Source organism: Engystomops pustulosus, chromosome 5 (genome assembly GCF_040894005.1).
Source record: "Engystomops pustulosus chromosome 5, aEngPut4.maternal, whole genome shotgun sequence".
Lineage (NCBI taxonomy): Eukaryota > Metazoa > Chordata > Amphibia > Anura > Leptodactylidae > Engystomops > Engystomops pustulosus.
In genome coordinates this window covers 158,729,780-158,752,645 of record NC_092415.1, presented here as the reverse complement: position 1 = coordinate 158,752,645, position 22,866 = coordinate 158,729,780, and the positions used below count along the sequence as shown (strand labels likewise).

The 22,866-nt window shown below is 36.8% G+C and overlaps 1 protein-coding gene and 1 long non-coding RNA gene across 3 annotated transcripts in view; one reads left to right on the top strand and one right to left on the bottom strand.

The window, feature by feature from the left end:
• Positions 1-6,976, top strand: part of RBMS3 (RNA binding motif single stranded interacting protein 3) — a 450,602-nt gene extending 443,626 nt beyond the window's left edge. For both annotated transcript variants that reach the window (XM_072153580.1, XM_072153581.1), the window contains exons 12-14: positions 1,768-1,848; positions 3,630-3,768; positions 5,364-6,976. In XM_072153580.1, coding sequence (XP_072009681.1) covers positions 1,768-1,848; positions 3,630-3,761 — 213 coding nt within the window. In that variant the 3' untranslated portion in view covers positions 3,762-3,768; positions 5,364-6,976. The remainder of the gene's footprint in view (positions 1-1,767; positions 1,849-3,629; positions 3,769-5,363) is intronic.
• LOC140133423 (uncharacterized) overlaps positions 6,170-22,866 on the bottom strand; it is a 38,441-nt gene continuing 21,744 nt past the window's right edge. The window contains exon 3 of the long non-coding RNA XR_011855890.1: positions 6,170-6,351. This is a non-coding gene — a long non-coding RNA (uncharacterized lncRNA). The remainder of the gene's footprint in view (positions 6,352-22,866) is intronic.

The following is a 22,866-nucleotide window of genomic DNA, read 5'->3' as shown; positions in this document are numbered from 1 at the left end:
ATACAAATAATGAATTTGGTGCAAGAGATACTTTGCAAAACAGTATATGCATAACATCTGTGCCACAAATAGACAAAAAAAATTATGATACATCAACCCCATCGATTAAATGTAGTCATGATCACGTGCCTAAAAAAATTGATGGTTTATTAGAGTAAAGCAAAATTTTTTAAATTAAAAGCTAATTTTGCATTATGATAAAAGAGTATAAAAGTAATCACATTAGCAATGATAATAACAGGTTTTATGCACATTATTATTATAGGCAGTTCTGGAAAACGACTTAATTTCAAGTACCGTATATACTCGTGTATAAGCCGAGTTTTTCAGCACAAAAAATGTGCTGAAAAACGTCCCCTCGGCTTATACACGAGTCTATTAAAAATAAAATTAAATACTCACCCTTCCATGTCAGAGCGGCTCCCCGATGTCGGCGCGACTTACCGATGTCCCCGATGTCAGCGCGCCCCGTCTTCTTTCTTCTCCGCGGCTCCTCGTCTCTCTTCTTTCTTCTATCATCGACGCGGCCATGTTTTCTTGATGGCCGCGCATACTATGACGTCAGCAGCGGCCGCGTCATAGTATGCGCCTGCTAGAAGAAAACATGGGCGCGAGAAGAGTGAAGAGGAGCCGCGGAGAAGAAAGAAGACGGGACGCGCTGACATCGGGGACATCGGTAAGTCGCGCCGACATCGGGGAGCCGCGCTGACATCGGAGGGTGAGTATTTAAGTTTATTTTTTTAAGGGCCGTGGGGGCAGGCTGTATACTACTAGGGCCAGGCTGTATACTACTAGGGCCAGGCTGTATACTACTAGGGACAGGCTGTATACTACTAGGGGCAGGCTGTATACTACTAGGGGCTGCTGTATACTACAGGGGGCTGCTGTATACTACAGGGGGGCTGCTGTATACTACAGGGGGGCTGCTGTATACTACGGGGGGCTGCTGTATACTACTGGGGGGCTGCTGTATACTACTGGGGGCTGCTGTATACTACTAGGGGCTGCTGTATACTACTAGGGGCTGCTGTATACTACTAGGGGCTTGCTGTATACTACAGGGGGGCTGCTGTATACTTCTAGGGGCTGCTGTATACTACTAGGGGCTGCTGTATACTACTAGGGGCTGCTGCATACTACTAGGGGCTTGCTGTATACTACAGGGGGGCTGCTGTATACTACAGGGGGGCTGCTGTATACGACTAGGGGCTGCTGTATACTACTAGGGGCTGCTGTATACTACTAGAGGCTTGCTGTATACTACATGGGGGCTGCTGTATACTACTAGGGGCTTGCTGTATACTACATGGGGGCTGCTGTATACTACTAGGGGCTTGCTGTATACTACGGGGGGGCTGCTGTATACTACTGGGGGCTGCTGTATACTACTAGGGGCTGCTGTATTCTTCTGGGGGCTGGCGGGCTGTATACTACTGGGGGGGTTTGACCAGTGCATTTCCCACCCTCGGCTTATACTCGAGTCAGTAGTTTTTCCCAGTTTTGGTGGTAAAATTAGGGGTCTCGGCTTATACTCGGGTCGGCTTATACTCGAGTATATACAGTAATATGAAATGATAATTTTTCTTCTTATACTAGAGAAAACAAAGAGTGAAGTTGAAGTTAAAGCTATTACTTAGATGTTATAAGCTTAGACCTAATGATGTGCAGACCCATTGAAATCCAGGTTTTGGTCGAGTTTATCATGCATTCAAATTTTGTTTTTAAATTTTTTAATTTTGGCTAATATCATTGCTTCTGTCTATTTAGTATATGACTGCTGCTGCACCTATGCAAGGGACATATATACCCCAGTATACTCCTGTGCCTCCAACAGCTGTTCAAGTTGAAGTAAGTATTTCACTTGTATAAAGTGTAAAACAATGTAATATTGTGCCTGTTTATTACAATGTAGATTACAATGTCTAATAGCTAAATACTATCTTAATAATTATCTCAGATAGCCATGTGAATACTGTATGTGGTCATTTCTAAGAGGGCTTTTCGGGTAGTTAACCATTTGCTTTTACATTGCAACCAATATCATAATCCTGTTCAGGATACAGTGTGTACTCGGATCTATTATAGAGGTATTATAGAGGCACCCTTGACAAATTGTTATAGCTAGAAACCGATAGAATCCATAATTCAACAGCATTTTATTTTAATTTTTGTTTTGTGGAATAGCAGTTTGGCCAAGATCACATGATATGTGTAGATTCTAGATTCACAATAAAGAGTGAAAAAAATAAAAATAAAAAAAAATTAAAATAAAAATTAAAGACTAAAGATTAAACTGAATATGTTTTCCACATAAAAAGTAGTAATTAGCTTATCTGTTAATCTTGGGATCAAGTCTTAAAAAATCTGTTGGGACCGGAACCCCCTAGTAACACCCATGATTAGTGCTGGCACTAATCGCGATGTTTACGGTTTAAAGGCTGCCATTGAATTTAAATCGTTGTGGCATCTTGGGGAGATCGTCTATGATGTCATCGGGTAGTGCTTGCCTGCACATGCTACACTGATTAAATGCTACTGGCGGCTTTGTAGGAGGCATTTAAACAGTGAATACCCCCGACCGTCGCCAGCATTGATCGCAGGTGTTAACAGTGTAGCGGGTGGGCACAACCGAACCCAGAACCCAAATTCTGATTTAACTCCACTGCACTGCAGTACCGTTCATTTAGACCTTTCCAAAATGTGTGCTTTATGTCATAAACATAAAGGGGGTTATTTATCATTGGTTTTGCTGGGTTTTTTGTAAAAAAAATCTTAAACTAGTCACATTGAGAGTTTTTGAGACTTTTTACTGCTAAAAGTCTCACAGGACTACACACACATATTCATTAACATAGAACTACTACTATACTTATGCAAAAAGTCTCATCAAAAGTCTCATAGTCACTCCAGTCTCCTGCTGGTCTATGTACTGAGACTTTTTATGCAGTTTGAGAATTTTTTGGTACTTTTTCAAAATAAAATCGCAGACAGAAAATAGACCATGTGGACATTTTCTAAAGAGCCAAAGTCGTTTTAATGAATCTGATGGGCAGCGGAGCTCCAAAATTAGACATAGAACTGTCCCAAATAACGGGTCTAATAATAAATGACGACCATAATGTTTATACATGCACATTTAGGGGCACATTTACATAGAATGTGAAACTGCACTAAAACTGCTCTGCCTGTGTATAATGCTTGGTGCGACACATTCATTGGCTTTCTGAAACTCACATGGCTATCTTAGATAATAATTAAGGTAGAATGTGCGCCAGAAATCATGAATCTGGCACTTCCCTGTATTGGCCCGACAGAGTTCACCAACTTTTTTTGTGGTGTATCTTTAACATAGGTCGTGCAACAGACTTTGCATGTTAAATCTAGCGCATGCTCCGACTCATAGCGGAACACACCCTAATTTGTGTCGTATTGTGGCTAGCAAAGCTGCCCCACAAAAGGGTCGCTTGCAACACAATAGTGGTGCAGACACTTCTTAAATACTTGTGCAAGCAGTTTACACCTAGAAGAACGTGCAAAGTCCTTCAGAAAACAGGTGTAAAGCCCTTAGTAAATGTGCCCCATAATGTATAAAAACAATGGAGCAGACTAATTTTTTTTTCCTTTTACAGGGTGTAGTTGCTGATACCTCTCCTCAAACAGTACCATCTTCATCACAGGAAGCAAGTGGACAGCAGCAACAAATAACTGTAGAGACAAGTAGTGATCATGCACCGGCATACTCCTACCAACAATCCAAGTAACCAACTGGTAAAGTAGAATTTCGCTTTCATACAGTAAAAAACACTATGGAGTATTTCACAAAATGAATACCCAAAACATTAATTCCAGTTAAGTAATACTGTATTACAACATAAATCATTGTTGAGACAATTGAAATACAGATGTACAAGGTCTTTCCACAATAAAACACATTATGATATTTTCATATAATAGGACAAAGGGGGTTAATTATTTGGGGTTTTGCTCGGCTTCTTTTGGCGTAAAAAAGTGTGCCATTCTGACCATTCGTACACATATAAAATGCAGTATTATACTAATCTAAAATCTGTACACAAGTGGGTAATAGGGTGGCCTTATACAAACATGTTGCACATTGCCTCATAGGTTATGAGCTAACAGGAGGGTATAAAACAGGGTCGGTAGCCAATACCCTCAGTTACTGGATGCTAAGATTTAGTTTTTTAGTCATTGTGACAACTTAGTTTGAAATGCAGCACTAGAATAAAGACCCAGAAATTAGAAATTGAGCCAGGGCAGTGTTTTTATAACCCTATCTCAATGGGGTTGATGTATTGTTATGTTGAGTGATGCCAGTGAGTGGTATAGAGAGACATGCAGCATTTTAGTTGCCATTACTGTGATAACAGAGCGGGGCAGTGAGTATTAGATCATCACTCAGAGATCACCAAGAGCAGAGTTTGAGAGGGAGGAGCTGTAACCTAAGACTGAGGGATCATGGGAGTTATGGTATACTGTGTCAGTCATCCACCATGACATTGTATTGGAAATACCATAACATTTTGTGAACCTAAAAATAAACTATGTAAGCTCCATTTTGTGATTGATGCTATTGTGTATTGCTGTATTCATTAATTTATAGCATTATAATGTTTTGCATCAGAGGTTCATATTAATAGAATACCTCTTTAAGTCCTCTGGAAGCAGTAAGACCCCCTTTTCTCAATCATGGCCATATATACATGACATTTTTTTTACCACGTATGTCATCATATCCGTATAGAGAACGGTGGATGGGCAAATTATGACACTAGCTTGCTGAAACCCAATATCCGTGGATACTATATGTATAAATGGCAACAACCGTATGCAACACTTTTCTTTAAATGTTCCATGGGCTTCCATGGGGTGTACGGAGTAGAAATAAAGGAGAAAATAAGATGTGCTCTATATTTTATTATGTCTCGCTCACAATATGGTATGGTGAGCAATAAGGCCATTTAAATTGTCCTTTAGTGGTCATGAGCTGCCCATATAAATATGGGTATGGTATGAGACAGATAGCCCCCAGCTGTTTTAATGTGTTTGTGTGAAAGGGGCCTAAGGGGGTATTTTATTTTTAACACATTACTTTAGCATTTTTACTTATTTTTTGAAAAATATTGACATTGTATAATCGGCCATGTTTTGTTCATCAGAGGTTGCAATTATCTTGATTTAAGACCATCTCAAATCTTAGCATTATTATGGCCTAATACACAAATTTATAGCATTTAAAGTGGGTAATAATTAATCTTCTCGTTAATGTGATATGTTTCAAAGCATCATATGTATTTTATAGACATGAAAAATGTTGTTTACATCGGATCCTGTATTTTCTGCAGACAATAAACAGGACTGAAGAATGTTGGTCTGAAAACCTTGCCTTGAATGGAGACACTTCATCAAGAAGTTGACTTCCTCTTTGCACAGGCATCGAACTGAAGCTTTTTCTTTCATTTTTATTTTTTTCTAACTCGCTCAACAGTGTTTTTTATGTGCTGTGCAAAAACAAACAAAAACATAACAATGGAAAGGAAAAAAAAATGTTCTGTTACGTAGTTTGACATTTTTATTTTTGCTACTCTTTCTTAATGAATACACACCAAGAGAAACACAATGCTGGGTTATCTTTTCATCTGGAACGTGATGAACACTGAAGTCTAGAGATCTGCAGCAGATAGTACAGACCTTGGGAAACTGTTGTCAAGGAGCAGCACTTCAGATGGAACCATAACTGTCTTCCTCTATACTAAAAAGTCTCTTTTGTTTCAGATATCTTTCTTATTTCTTCTTCCATAGGAATGATTATCATGAATTCTAATTGCCTTAATTTAAGGACGTCAGAAGATCCTGAATAAGGAAATCAGCATAATAATGGGACATAAGGCATGAGTTTCAGAGTTTTAATTGTACCCCACAACAGTTGTTGACGTTTCACATGGGTTTATAGGATGAATATATATGTACAGATTGACATAAGATAAATTTCTTCTTTTGAAGAAACATTTTGCTGGAAAAAAAAGTTGTGGCATCTGCAATGAAAAGAAAAATCTGGACTTCTATGAACTTTATTGTAAATGTTAATACAAAAAAAATCTAAAAAAATCTAGTTAGCTGTAACTTTTTACAGTGGGGTCAATGGACTTAAAAAAAGGGAAGAAAAAAAACAACTGCATCTGGGAGTTATGCAGTTTTTTTGTTGAATGCATTTTTTAATTTCATTTTTCAGTTTATTTACAAGGTGTGATTGCTAGCAAAGGCATTAGTGCTTTCTATCTGCAATCTTTTTTATAAGCTTTAAGAGATTTTTAGTCCGCTTTGCTTGTCATACTGCAAAAAAAAAAAAAAATAGTTGTAAAATTAGGAGTTTATGGGTAAAACAAATTGCGAAAAAAGCAATAGCTAGAAGAAATTGTTGACAATTTCTGTAGTATTTCCAAGTTGTGATCAAATGCAGCCTATGGATGGCCAATTTTATACCAAAGATGAAGTGACACCCTAACGCAGGTCTGAAGACAGTGTTTTGGTTTTAGTTCTTTTTTATTTGACCTACATGGCCGGACCAATTTTTTCTTTTTTTAATTAAAATATCTTCCATTGGTATTCTGTGTCATGTATGCAGTATTGCTTGTAAAGAAATTGTGAGTTGGTACAGTTGAACCCTGCTGATTCCTTGCAGACCTAAAATCAGCAATCAATTACCTGTGGAGTCTATAGTCTTGTTTTTTATGACATGACATTTTGTTTAGATCTTCCTTTTTTCTAGCTAGACCTCTTAGTAGATTGTTAAATGGCAACCTATATGTTTACATTTTAGTGTTGTCTGTCGTTTTTTTATGAACCATTGACAATCAATTTATTGATATAGAGCATAACATAAACATGTTTCTGTGCATTTGACATCATACTGTATTTCATTTTTTTACATTTCATCAAAATGTAAGGGCTATAATTACTTTATGGAAACTATCACCAATATTTTTTTTTGTCACTGCAATGCCAGACCTATGGTTATTTTTTAATCCTTAAGTCAGACCAAATTAAGTGCCATTAGGGAGATCACAAGCTCTTAAATGTTCGAGAAAAATAGTTTTTGAAAACTTTGTTGTTAAATAAGCATTGTTTGTATTCATAATACCAGGAGATAAAAAAAAAATTGGTGACAGTTTTTTTTACTGAAAATACAAAGCCCTTATTATGATGTTGCATATAGAAAAGAATTCCCCAAAAATCTTAAACTTTAAAAGGACCTTTCACCACCCCACACATGTAGAGATCATATAATGGTATTTAACCATTGTAAACCTCTCTTTTTGAGAGGAGGTGCTAGAGCAAGGGAGGGGACATGTGTTACAATAATCTTCTCTGACCAATCACCAACAGTCAGTGTCAGAGAAGCTGCTGCATATGTTCACAAGGTAATCTGTGTAGAAGCTGTGTTAACATGTTTTGTTTATATTGTGAACATTACATTTTTACAATGTTTGTGTAAACAAACTGCAAACACAGTGTTAACATAATATAGACACAGACACACATTTACTAAAAACAGTGCAAACTGCACTATGCATTCTTCAAGAATCTGGCGCCTTCTGCAATGCTCCAACAGAGTGCAACATATTTTTGGTGCACCCTTGGGATGTGGTGTGCTGCACACCTCTGTTGGACTTAGCAAATTAAATGTCACGTGTGCCACAAACGTGTCTCGGACACTTCTTAAATACATGTGCAAACAGTTTGCAGATGAAATAATCTGCAAATGCTGACAAGAATCTGGGCCTCAGTATTAACACTATGTGCATGTGGTTTTACAACAAGCTAATCACAGTGTACAAAGCGACTGACTGGATCTGGGAGCACGCATCAGACAGTGTGCACTCACGTGTCATGTCTATATTAAGTTAGCATTACCTTTACATTGTTAACAGTGAATTTATAAATGTGAATGAATATGTGAACACAGCCACTAGATGAGCTTAGAGAGATCACACTGTGCACTTCCCATTCAGCGGCAGATAGTGTCAGAGAAGTTCAACATGACACTGGCCCCCTCCTCCGCACCAGCACATCCTCTCAGACAGTGGAGAAGATTGTAATAGTCAGATATCAGAGCTAGAAAGAAAATTTAACTACCCCTGAATCTGTGAAATACCCCATACAGCCTGGTATTTTCATTACCAAAAGTGATTTTGGGTACTGCTTTATGGAAATAGCACTTCACTATTTTAGTGATTGAAATTGATTACAAACATTGCAAACATTTCTGATGCCAGAAAAGTCTATTATACCCAACTATTAAGGTGTTCAAACTGCATGGGTCCAGACTAGAGATGAGCGAGCACTAAAATTCTCGAGTGCTCGTTACTCGAGTCGAACTTTTTCCGATGCTCGACTGCTTGTTTCGAATAACGAACCCCATTGAAGTCAATGGGAGATTCGAGCATTTTTCAAGGGGACCAATAAAATGTGTAATTTTATTGAGAAATAAGGAAGTCAGTCCTGTTTCTTCATCTTTTTATTCAATGGAATTTTCGTGGAACTTCAAAAAGGAGAATGACCTGTGTTAAACATCTGCAATGTGTTCTTCACACATATTGTTCTTCACATACTATTGTGAAGAACACCTTGCTGCACTAATGTCTTCTGATAAGTTAGCAGATGTATGGAAACATCTGCAATGTGTTCTTCACTGTGTTCACTGTGTCCTTCACTGTGTTCTTCAACTAAATGATCCTTAAGTGAAAGCTCATTCTCGAGGAGGCAAAATACTCACTCATCTCTAGTCCAGACACAATAATTCATTTTCAGCAAGCCGATGGTCTATTGTTTTTTTGTTTGATGTTTTATATTAAAAGTGATTTACTAACATCAGTAAATCTACAATAAATATATATTGATTTATTGTCATTGACATTAAGTAAATTGTACCTGAAATATAAATATGTAGTAAAAAGCAAGGAACAAAAAAGAAAAGCAGTATATAAATGAAAGCTAAGTTATGGGCTAAAAGTAAGAGGGGTTGTCCAGCATAATTTTGACATGGTTGCAATGCTAGAACATATAAAATTCTCAAATGCTTCTAAAGGGATTGTCCATCATTTATATTGATAGCCTATCCTCCCATGAAAATAATTGACTCCCTCACACTACCAGACAGATCATCAAAATAAGATACTGAACAACACACTTAACTGCTAATGTCTCTGGTCTCCCACTAGTTTTAAGTTACTGCACTTGAATGATTACTTAGCATGTCAACTTATGACAGCTGTAGACTATCGCTGACTATAGTAGATATATGTTCATCACCACCACAGACTGGTGTGGTTGGCTGTGGTAGCCACATAAGTGCAGGAGCTTGGTGAGCAGAGACCAGTGCTATACCCAGAAAGCACAGCTACAGTAGTGGCAGGGGACTGGATTTTTAGGAGGGGGTGGTTAATTATTTACTTTAAAACCTTCAAAATTGTAGAAATGCTCAGATGCCTTAAACAACGTTTACAATTACTTGCCATTAATGATCTGGCATCTGCTCTGCAAAGCTTTCTACATTGAATTCAATTGTTAGAAATCAGCTCAAAGTTGTAAACCATGCTGATCATGACAATAAGGAGGTTATAGCAGTGCACAAAACAGTCTACTGCTAATGGAATAGAACAAGGACAATACCTAGGAGAAGGGTCCAATTTGAACTGTAATTTAGACTATTGGTCCTTGATCTGTTATTCTGTTAGTTCTGGTTATTCTGGCACCGCTCTTGTACAAAAACAGCCACTGTAAGTTTTTTTTTTTGCATTTAAAAAATGACCCCAACTTTAATAGGAAACACAAAATTTCTTACCGCACCATGAACTGGCCTCATACTGCAACATAAGAAAAATAGAACAGGTCCTATTTTTTACATTTTGAAAGTATGGTTTCTCTATAAAAGTCTATGGACGTTTAAAATAAATGGCGCACATACGGGGGTGTTCACCGTATATATATTTCCATTTTTGGAATGTGTTATGGCATATATGTGACACAAGGCCTGTTTTTGTAGTTGCAAAAAGCGTACCGGAAAATGCATATGGCCGTGTGCATGTGGCTTTAACTGAATATTTTTTTAAATGATTCAGAAGCATTTGACCATTCAATTGAATTCAAGACTGTATACAGGCAGTCCCCGGGTTACGTACAAGATAGGGTCCGTAAGTTTGTTCTTAAGTTGAATTTGTATGCAATTCGAAACTGTATATTTTATCATTGTAGATACAGACAAAAAAAAATTGGCCCTGTGACAATTGGAGTTTCAAAATTTTTTGCTGTAATTAAACCAAGGGTTATCAATAAAGCTTCATTACAGACGCCTTACAGATGTTCATTACAGTCTGAGACTATACTAAAGCTTTCAGAGGGCTTCATCAGAGGTCACAGGGGGCAGAGGGGTTCGTCTTTAAGTATGGGTCATCTGTAAGTTGGGTGTCCTTAAGTAGGGGACCGCCTGTATTTTTTTTCCATTGTTTTTTGGTCCATTGACTTTTTGTTTTTTTTGCCCTGATGCATATTTCATACTTATGTATTATGATATCCTTACAACTGCAACTCAGCTCCTATTCACTATTCTATGGGGTGTACAGCAGAATTATGAAAAATTTGTACTAGAGCCCATAACTATAGTGTATTGTTTATAATACTGGTCTTCTCATATTGGAAAGGGATGCCAAATTGGTCCCTAAAGGTTCTTGGTGCAACTAGTGAATTGAACCTTATGTTTTTACCTGTCCTGATATTAGGAACAGTTGATTGGTGTACTGTTATCGAACCACACCTATGACATAATGGTGGTCTATCCTAAGAATAAAATATCAGCCAGGCAACACCCAAAATGGTCAACTCTGTTTCTGTAATAGATACATGATATGATGCCCCTCTTGTCAATGATTAAATATATTAAGTATAAGCCCATCAAATCAGACGAGTCTTTGTAGACATTAAAACAATTATGTATCTCTAAAACCAATTTAAAGGTACATTTTAAAGGTAAAGGAAGGTAATTTATTAGTCCAAAATAATTATATCATTTATTTTATCTGTATGTAAAGTTTGAAGAGCATCCATTAGTACATTATACATTTAAAATAGGCAAACCAGGGTTGTCAATATAATAAGTGTAAGACTCTATACACACAATTGTGTGCTCAAAAACTGGCTGCAAACAAAATTTGAAACTTGTGGCTCATTTTGGCCAGGTGAAGTGGGTGGGTCTAAGTGCTGCTCTAGGGGCCGTCCAGCTCAGTCACAGTGCGGTGAAACACAGTGTCCTCATTGCATTGTGACCCTGCATGATAGAAGTCAATGGTATCCGTGAGCTAGCTGGTATTTTTGGGGCTAAGTTACAGTTGTTTGCATGTAGCTTAAGTCTCAGAGACCTCGACATGTACTGTAATAGTTGGTTAATCGAAGTGAATATGATTATTTTCAAGTCCAAAAAGTACAAAATAGAATTTTTGAGTCCCATCCCTTTTGGATTTTTATTATAATTATGCCATGACATACCGTGCCTATGGTTCAGCATATTGTATTGGCAGCTTCTTTTTTTTTAATTTCAGCATGCAATGTGTGGCCAATGGTTGAGAGGAGAAGACTCCATGTCTGGTTCAAAACCTGCTGCTATTTTTACTTGTGTGTAAAATAAACATCTATCCACTTTAAGCTGCTATTGGAAGATTCTCTATTTAAGAAATATCATGCCTGGGGCATATTTTTTTTCTAAAACTGTGCTGTGTGTGTAACGGTAACATACTGTAAATTTTTGCATTGATAACGTTTAGAAAATGTTCCAATATTTTTTTTTCTCTTTTTAGTTCATTTATTTAAAAAAAAAAAGAAATATATTTTGTGTTCCAGGTCATATAATATTCAAAATATGTAAGGGCTAAATATACCATTGGGAGATGTATAGAATGAAAGGTTAAATACTGGAAGTGATTAGAGACGTTTGAAGAAAGCTACTTTTATGTTTCAGTTAGATTTGCCATTGCCTTTGAAGTGTCATATTTTGTAGTTTTATATGTATCCACTCTTTCCATGTCGAATCACCCAAGTGTATATTTAGCATTAAAATGTTCTTTATGTCAGCATGAATAAAAAAAATAAATAAAAGGTGAATCATTTGCCTTACATCTAGTTATGTGATTACAAGATGCGAGTCCCATGCGAGAAATAAAAACATAAATACAGCTCATTTGAAAACATTTCATTAAGAAAGCCAAGATTAAAAAGTAGAAAAGTAGCTAAATGTTTGAGGTTGTTTAACTTGCTGCAGTATATAAAATTCTTTTTGAACTATTTTAGTATTAAATGTCTATGTTTTGATATCATTCTATTTTGCTGATTATTTGTATTTTTCTCTTTTTATAATATTCAGAGATTCCACTTCCTTACAGTTAAAGAATTAAAGGACATCTTCCCCAAGATCAAGAATTGTAAACCAAGAACACTGACATACTGGTGTGTGCCCCCTCTGCAGGATATGCTCTTCTTTAAGATTTCTATGCCCTTGTTTTTAAGAAAAAAGGCTTTGCAATTATGCAAATGAGGCCAAGGGCCCCCAGTCTCCATTTACACCTATATAGCCCAGAGCCCCTCTGGCTCATTTTAAATAAAATCTACTATTTGTTTTTCTGCATTGTGAACCAAACATACCTTGAGAATGTTGTAGCGACACTGATGCAAAAACATATCTTGTTTAATCCCTGATCCGGGTGGTTTTGTTTAAAAAAACAACTATAATATTCATTACTTTGGGGAGGCTCAGTTGCATTCTGGCTGCCATTATGAACTGTCCAGACAGGACTAATCAACCTGAGCTGGATGACTCATATACAGCATCTGGGGATGGTACAGTGATTGATTACTTCTGTCCCTCAGGAACAATACAGTGTTCTCTGGAGCAGTTCGTAATTAGGGCAAGAGGAGAAGCACTGAGCCAGCCACAGGAGCAATAAAGCCTCATTATCATAATTTTATTATTGTTTTTTTCAGCAAAACCACTCAATTCAGGGATTAAACAAGATATGTTTCTGCATCAGTGTAGCTACAGCATTCTTCGGTATGTTTGGTTCATAATGCATGAAAACAAATAGTAGATTTTTTTAAAAGCCTTATTTTTGTAAAAAAAAGAGGGCATAAGAAGCTAAAAGAAGAGTAAATCCTGCCAAAGCGGTCATGCACCAGCATGTCAGAGTGCTTGGTTACAATCCTTTATACTATTGGTAGTTGTCCTTTAAGTAAAATGCAGCAAAAGATGCATGGAAAGTTTAGGAGCTGTTTTATTTTATAAGAAGATCTGTTACTAGAAATGCGTCTGAGTCCAGTGTATTGAGAAGCTAAACATGATATCCATCCACAACCCTACAGTCTAATTGGTATGCTTGTATCAGTGTCCTCATCCCTCCTCTTTTGCCAAATCATGCACTGCAGCTTGATAATCGGGATAGGGTCATAGATTTTATTTAGCTACTGAATACAATGGACTTATGAGCTCTTTCGGCCTTTTCCAGACATATTATGCACATCATAATATCCAATAGGAAAATTTTCAAAAACAATCATTCAGCTATTGAAAAGTTCTATGGACCTCCTGACGTTTGATTCACAGTATGAATTGTATATCCGTTGATATCTAAAAATAATTTGGAGCTCTGACAAAAAAATTGAAACTAAATCCCTATCAAAGATAATCAAATCAAGTCCATTATCATCAAATGGGATATTTATCACTATTTTGTTTTATCAATCCCTGAGACATTGTGTGTCAGCACTTGATGTTCCTTCCGCCAATTTAGTCTAGATATATCAAGAGGCTCCACCCTCTAACAGATAGATGTGCAGCTGCATAATTGTATGCTAGTTCCTTCCTGGCATCAAATTGCACTATAACCTGCACCAGGATATAGCTAGTGCACAGTGCTAGCCCACTGAACACCCCCCCCCCCATGCTCATTTGGTGCAAAGCCAGGAACTGCAATTTTATAAATAGTTATGCACCATCATAATATCTTCCTAATGTATTTAAATATTAAAAATTATAAATTGAAGACATAACCTTGCCTAGAGATGAACAGACCTGATGATGGAGTTCGGGTTCGGCATTCAGCTCGACCACATGACCCAGACATATTGTTGGATTGGTGGCCTGAACAGCCTATTAGGCAAATTGACTCCCCTAGCAACTAGCCATGGCTATGATTGGCCAGGTGAGTCCTCCTACCCAATTGCAGCCATGGCTAGTAGATAGAGGCGTCAATTTTCTAGACACCCCCTGGTCAATCATAGCCACGGCTAGTTGCTAGGGTTGTCAATTTGCCAGAGTCACTGTTCACCCGTCAATACTTTACTATGTCCAGGTTAGGTGGCCAAACCTGAAAACCGAACCTGACAATACAGTTCACTCATCTCTAACCTTAACCTATAAATATTACTGCTCATACCAAGCCATATCCTGAAAAGGTTATAGCATAACTTTACCTATAAATTTTGACCTTTCCACATGGGAGCTGATAAAAGTCTGAATATGGAACAGCTTCCTCTGGGTTCCCCACTAATCTCAACTATCAAATCTCACTAATCAAAACTATCTATCAGGCAGATGATATCCATGTTTTAGAGACTGATGTGACATCCATTAACCAGACATTTACCACCTATTCTGTATGTAGGTTACACAATTGATTTCTATTGTGGGAAAAATCACCCATATAAAGGTCAGGTCTGTCCCTTCCTAGGAAAAGTTTTGCACCCTGTTAGCCTGTTCTTGACATTGTGATATTATCTAATTATTCAGTCCTAGACACTGGAGTAAATCTATTTAGCATTTTTAAGGTTTTACTGGATGCCATGCTACACTAAATATGACTTTCCACATGACAACCCCTTTAAACCCTCTATACTCTTGTAGAGTATTTTATTACTTAGACACAATATAGTGTCAATTAAACATTAAAACATCATATAAATAAAAATTGCAGTAAATTAACTTACAATCATTAGAATTTTTCAACTTTACAGTTTTTTAATGTGCATAGAATATAAAGAAAGAAGGAGCTCGTGACTTTCATATATTAAGAATACCACAAATATCATATTTGAGATTGTTCAGTCTAATTGAGGAAATATTTGCATTGGAGAATTAGAACATTTTACCAATATTTGCTTAGCCAAATTGAGAGTCATTCTTTCATGGTTGTGTTTGCTAATGCTTTGCACCGGCATGATGTGCAGCACAAATCAGTCCATCAAAATCACAGTCTAAACATGCCCTGTTAAAGGAGTCAAGATTATCTGTGTGATCAACGGCAGGTCAAATCAATTCATTATCATTGCACATGCCTTCTATATTCTTCTTAGTTTCAGATTTTCTTTTTTTGCCAAGAAAAAGAATTGGATTATAAACTTGTTGGCAAAAATACTAGTATTATAGTAAATTAGGGGATACGTGTGGAAGTTTATCAAATCCAGTCTATAATAAAAAATTTTTGGATTCAAGAAACATCGGAGTTATTTATCATTGGCGTAAAAAAGTCTAAAAAAAATTGTATCATGGGTTTTTGTGATTTTTGACAGCTAAAAAGTCTAATAGGGCTGTTTCCACATCGTTAATCTGGTCTAAACATAGAACTACTATTAGTGCAACACTGTGCAAAGCCTGAAAAAAAAAAGTCTCATAGTTACTCCAGTCCCCTGTTGGTGTATGTATTGGGACTTTTTCTGCATTTTGAGACCTTTTGGGGACATTTTGAAAAAAAAATTTCCAGACAAAAAGTAGACCACAAGAACATTTATTGAAGGGCCAGAGCCACTTTAATAAATCTGATGGATAGCTGAGTTACAAAAATAGACATAGAACTGTCCCAAGAAGCTGCCTAATTATAAATAACCCCGATTATTGTGAATCTATTTATCCACTGAGAATATAGTGTTATGATTTCGACAAAATAAATTGACCTCCAATAACATATTCAAATGAGAACTAGTTTAAATGACTTTTTGTAAAGGCACATTCTGACAATTTACCCATGCACATCCAAAATAATACCAATAATAACATGATATTTCAGTCTAAACTAATATGACATTTAAAGGGTAATATGACATTTGAGACAAAGCTCACATTGTTTTTTTTCTTCTTCTTTTGCTTCTTAAACCATCTAAACTTGTGAGCATTTCACAGTCATTTTATTGTATCTATACTGTCTTTTGGTACTTTATTTTGTTCATGTGTTTAAGCCCGAAGAAAGAAGGAATATAAATCATAAATTCTACTTACCAGAAAAACATTGATTTGATTTTCTGTTAAAACCAAATGTGCCTTTTAGTACATTTGCATAAATATTTCCATTTGTCTTCATAACTGGGAATACATTTTATACTGGTCATAGATTTAATGGGGTCAGTTAAATGGGGTCAGATTTCTTTTTTTGCATTTTTGAATATTTAGAAAAGTTTGGTGACTTTTTCACCTGCCCAGAAAAGTTTGCTGCAACTTTTTTTTTTTCAGTGTTGCACCCAATATATATTTAAAATCCAGATCTGTGCAAAAAAAAAGTTGCAATATTTTTGTGCAAACAAACAGAGCAGATGTAGGCAATAGAAAGTTGTAGGTTACTCAAGACTTTGTGCCTTTTCTATGACTGTTTTTTAAAGTTTCAAAACGCCAACAATCTAAATTGCCAAATCTATATCACCCTCTAAGATAAATTTAAAAAATACACAAAATATAGATATACACAAAATCCTGAAGATAAGACTCTGATGCAAATAAAGATATTCATAGGCTTTTGTAGACCCACTGCAAAGTATGAGAATGCTGCGAAAAATTGTGCAAAAATTTGTGAAAACATAATAACGCTATGTAAAATTATGCGCACAATTTGTGACCAGATCATGGTTCCCATAGACGTCTATGGCACACGGTTGACTTGCATGGAAAAATAAAGTTCATGTCCTATATTTTGCCGTATTACGACACCAGCCGCTATGGTAGAGGGAGGAGTCCTCCTCTGTCCTCTCTCCTACTCCCAGCTGCAAGCATCCGTTTGTATGCATGAAGCCTTACTAATATTTTTACCTTTGCATTGTCATGTTTATTTCTTTGCTCTATGGGATGAACTAAAATCTTGCCATTACGGTGCATAGTTAGGCTAGATATGTTAAATTATGCCACATATAGAATGCACTTCCTATTTCTTGGCTTACTTAATGACATAAAATGTAATAAAAGGTGATGTATTGGCATAATATTAATTTAAAATTAGGCCATGACCCTTTTTGTCATTCCCTTTTTCATACAAGTCATACAACTGTATAAAATTCTCGTTAAATGTGTCATTTTGCAGGGAAGTTCTGCAAAATTTATAGATGGGGAGATTTATCAGAAGTGTGTGAGAGCAAAACTGTTCTAGTTACTCTTTAATTTTATAAACTTCTGTAAGAAAATGAAAGCTGAATTCTGATTGGTAGCCATGAGTGACTAGAACACTTTTGCTCTCAAACACCTCTGATAAATCTCCCCTAAATAGATTTTTGTCTTTAACTGACATTTGTCTTATACTATTAATAAAATTGCCCCCTATATCTTTTATTGGCTTACTTAATGAAATCATGTATTATTTTTATTGCATTTCTTCATACGCACATGAAATGGGACTCAAAGGCAAATGATTTTCTCTATTAAACAATCAACTATTCTTAAAGTTCTCTTTCCAGTGGGATGTTTTAACTTCTCAAATCCAGTACATGGGGTTTCAGGCTCTTTAGGCAAATAACTTTCATGTTCTTTTCTTCCCAAATACTATATTGAGATGTTCTTACAGTTTTTGTTAGTGTTTTATAAAAGCATTCTGTATTTTTTTAAACCCTAGACCAAGAATACAGTAGCCTATTCAGTGGAAAAATCACAGGTATCTAACCAATTAACGTAAAATTGGCCTACATATGTTTCTGTATTCCATACATGAATGTCCCTGTGATCACATGGACACAGTTGGAGCACATTTTAAACTTACAGATGGGGTACTATTGTCGGGTAATGAACGGGAATGGAGATAAAGTATAACCCATTGCTGTGGAAGCCATTAACCTAAGAAGAACTTAGATCTGCTAACTTGATACACTTATTAAGCCCTGAAAAAGACAGTAAGAATTACCCTACTCAGACTTGAAACAATTGTTAATAACAAATTAAATAAAATGCTCCAAAATATTTGTAAATAAGAAATGTGTGATTAAAGCGTTTTTTTTACATAAAAAAAGAAAAAGAATAAATAATCTGTGTTGATGGAAAAAAAGGGTGTGTTATGTGTCTCAGAAAACGGTAACACACACAAAATACAGGATTATTTCTATTTCCCACAAAGAGTTAATAAAAGTTGTCAATTTGAATGAATATGATATATGTATTAAAAAATTGTGACAAACACCACACATCCTGCAAAAATCTAACTCTTAGGCCGCTTCTACAATTGGGTTTTTCACGCGCGTGTTATGCGGGTGCTTTTGATGCGCAAAACTTGCATTGCACTCTGACCCATTGTAATCAATGGGCTTTTTCAGACTTGCATTTTTTTTCATGCACATACTGTTTTTTTTAAACACGCGCTTAAATCTCAGCGTGCTCTACTTTTGCAAGTCACGCGCATGAAACATGCACCATACAAGTCTATGGAAATACATAATAAATGCATTGCACTCTGAGACACTTGCAAGTACAATGCATTTTTCACGCATCAATTTCCATAGAAAAGATAGAGCTCAGTCCTGAGTCCTTTTAACGTGCGTTTTCTGTGCGTGAAAAACGCATTGAAATTGCATTGAAAACGAGCGTGAAAAACTGAGACACTGAACAAACTCTGATTGAAAACTGATTGCACTCTGCAAAATGTCAGTTTTTCACTGATCAAACCCTGATCGCTCCCTGATCAGACTCTGACGTGATCTGCAAGTGTGGAAGGGGCCTTATTTAAAGAAATAAGAAAGAAAAATAAAATAAATATGTTCGGTTCAGCTTTCAGCCTGTACTGTCTTAAAGGATTAAAAGCGCTATTAAAGAGTTAAAAGACATGTGTAATAATTTCTTCTTGTTTAAATAAATTTACTAAAGTAATGAAACTTTGCAAATAGTATTAATTAAAAATAACAGTTCATGTTTACAGTAACAGAAATATGTGTCTCCATAGTAACAAGTACATAGTGCTACTTTTGTTGGCTTGTATTCCATATGAATGTAAGTAAAAGAGTATGAGAGTTAAATGGAAGAAAGTTGTACTGCATCATGAAACTACACTGGGGCTCATTTACTAAGGGTCAGTGGGACGCATTTTCGTCGGATTTCCCGATGATTTCCATGTTGCGCCGCATTTAACAGGGGTTTTTGGCACACGCGATCGGATTTTGGCGAATCGGCGCCGGCTTTCACGCGACTAATCAGGGGGCGGGCCGTTGAACGATCCAACGGATTCGGACAACGCGCAGGATTTAACATTGCAAATTATGTTGCAAGACATGCACTCACATACACCAGGAAGAAGAAGGTGAACTCCGGCAGGCCTAAGCGGAGAAGCAACACATGCAGGATCTCGGGCGCACGATGTTGGTGAATCGTGCCAGACTTCATTTTCGTCGGACTGTCCGGATCGGGTAAGTAAATGTGCCCCATGGTAAGTGGAACTTTGCAGGTTTGGGTCCGGAGATCAGGGATGGATCTGTCTTAACTTCACAAAGTTAATGCCCATGGTCAATACCAGCACCCATACTGGATGTTAACTCTTTACATACTGCTGGTGAAGTCAGCAAAGCGGCATTTAAATGGGTACAGCTGTGCAACCTGTCGGTGGCGCTGGGAGATAACAGTAACCCCCCCCCCCCCCAAAAAAAAAATGGTGGTCTGCAGTTACAGTGGTTTAAATGCCAAGGTTTTACAGTGGTTTTAATACAGTGGTTTTAATACAGTGGTTTAAAAGCCTTTAAACAGATAACTGGGTGGTTACTGGTTGAAAATTCGGATTTGTGAGGAACTCAGTAGAACCTGAATTTTAAGGGGCTTCGCTCATAAATAGATACACCATCTACATCTGATATTTTTAATTAAAATTATTTGCAAAGTTGTTTTAATCTTTTATGTACATGAGCTGAGGGACCGTTTAATTGTGATCAATCATTTATACCGTTCTAATAATTATTATTTACTGTAACTTCTGCCTTTTTATCCAGAATGGAAGAAAATCTTTAATTTTCAGCATTTGAACCACATGTAATGATTACTTTCACAAAAGCTGCGAATGGGGCACTGCATACAGAATAGTAAGAGACTGAATGGTAAAATGGTAATACTAGACAACATTTCATTGCCTTTATTGCTGTGGTGAAAGGTGAGATTTGGACCATGGTTCATTTTATAGCCTGGATTAAAAAAAAAAAAACTTCATCTGAATTAAGAGGATTAAAAGACCGAGTTTTGATGACATAAATGTCTTAAAATAGTTTCCAATGGCTTGGTTTATATGAGTTGTTTAATATGTAACAAAGCCCAAGTGTCAATTTGTTCTCCACTTACAGGACTTTCTGTTTAACAGTGGATGTTAAATTTCAACTTTTTTTTTGATGAAGCTTTCAATAAAAAATGAAGAAAAACAAAGTCATGAGGTGTTATTTTTTATGTTTCAACTTCTATAGAGCAAAGAAAAAGTAAATGCTGTGGGAATATGCTCCAATAAATATTGAACGGTTTCAGTTGAATGGCCACAGTAACGTAAGCGCATACTGATCCAATATTCAGCTAGAATACATCACCACGGGCCTGCTAATGGAAGCCTTCTCGTGTGAGTCACCCGCTGTGTTATATAAAATAAATATAAGCAAGCTAGTAATTGAAAGCGGAAAGGAAAGAATGAAGAAAAAGACTTATCAAAATAAATGTCATTTGAACATGATTACTTTTGCCAGATACTAGATAGAAATAGGGGATCCAAGAGGACTGGTGCTTCTTCTGCAAATCATAAAACAAGTTATATTGAAGTAAAATTCACCTAATTTATTAAAAAATATATAGTTGCATTTATCTTAAGCAAGTAAAAGTGCATTTTAACCATGCTAAAATATTGCAATTATAATCTATGCCTCCCACCATCAGGATTAAAGCTGTATTATAATTCCAGAAGTCATAAGTAGTTTCTGCATGAAACAACTAGAGACCAACCTCCTTTCCACTAGTCCGGCCCAACTTTAATAGAGAACTTAAATACACAAGTGGGTCATATATAACCAACACAAAATTCATAAAAAAATCTTTTACATTCATTATATAGCACACACAGATTAAACAGCACTGCAAAGAGCTTGCCAAATAAATCCCTGTCCCCATGGGGCCCACATCTAATCCACCTACCGGTATGTTTTGGAGTGAGGGAGGAAACGGAGAAAACCCACACAAAAAATACAGACAATAGCATCCATGGCACCACTAGGCAGACATACAAACATGAAGACATGATTTATGCAAGTTCTGTAAATGGCACATTGTTAAGAAACTCTTCAAGTGCACAACATTCCCAAGCCACGAATACAGTAATTGTACAATCTCTCCAGAACAGGAAGTGTTAGTGAAATCAGCATTAGGACATGAAACATTAAAGTCTTCATGTCTGTCCCAATGCCCAGGTAGTTAATGAGTGAGGTGTTAACACATTAGGTCGGAATGGACTATGGGTGTTTAACTATTTAATTAACAGTTTTGGTTCTTGCAAAGCAGAAATATTAAGGTCGTTCGAATAATATCTATGAACATGGAGCCCCTCAGGTTATTTTGCATAATTTTAAAGCCTTTTTTCATATAGAGAAGACCCACAACATCATGTCAGTGTGCTTGGTTTGCAATCCTTGATTTTGGTGGTAGATTTCTTTTAAAGTGGACCTGTCACCCTAAAAAAAAGTACTAGGAGCTGCTTACCAAAGTAAGCAACGCCAAGCGCTACCTCATTTTTTGCAGTGTTAGGCTGTCTCACACTTGCGAGTGTGATGCGATGAACTCACATCACACTCGCAAAGCGTGCTGCCTGGATCTCCCAGCCCGAACGCTGCAAACTGGAACTGAACTCAGCATGTCAGTTAAGTTCCGGTTTGCAGTGCTCGGGCCGGGAGATGCAGGTAGCATGTGGTGCGAGTGTGATGCAAGTTCATTTCATAACACTCGCAAGTGTGGAACTGCTAGCTTTATCAGAACCCTCTAATAAAGCTGGAAGACAATGCTTTACTCTAGGAATGCCGAATCGAGCTCACAGCGGTCTAGTGAATTCATGAGGGGGCAGTCTCATGCGCTGCTTCTTCCCCAGACCGCCCCTCTCACGCTACAACTCATCCTGCAGAAACCAGGGCCTCATATGGCTATGGCATCAGAAAACTAAAAAATATTTGGGTTTTGAACAGGATTGATACAGAAATGAATACATTTCCATTGTATTTTACACCTAAATGTGACCTGGTCCTGAAGGGGTTAAGAAATGAACTAAATCATTTTGTGCATAGATGGCGATTGCTAATGGTGAATCAACAAACCCCACTCTCTTGTAACAGACCTCGGGTGCTACGGTGTAGGCTCTTGAGAGTCATTATTATGGCATTATGGTTACTTCACTGTTGGTAATTGTTGTAGGCTTTATTGGCAAGTCTAAAGCAAACTCTAATTTTCGGATAATTTGGAAAGCAATTTAACAAATGAGAATTTATAAGAAGTTTCAAAATTATGGAGTGTTTTTGTGTAAATGCAACTTTTGACAATGTTTTTAGACTTTTTAGATGGTTGCTATGACT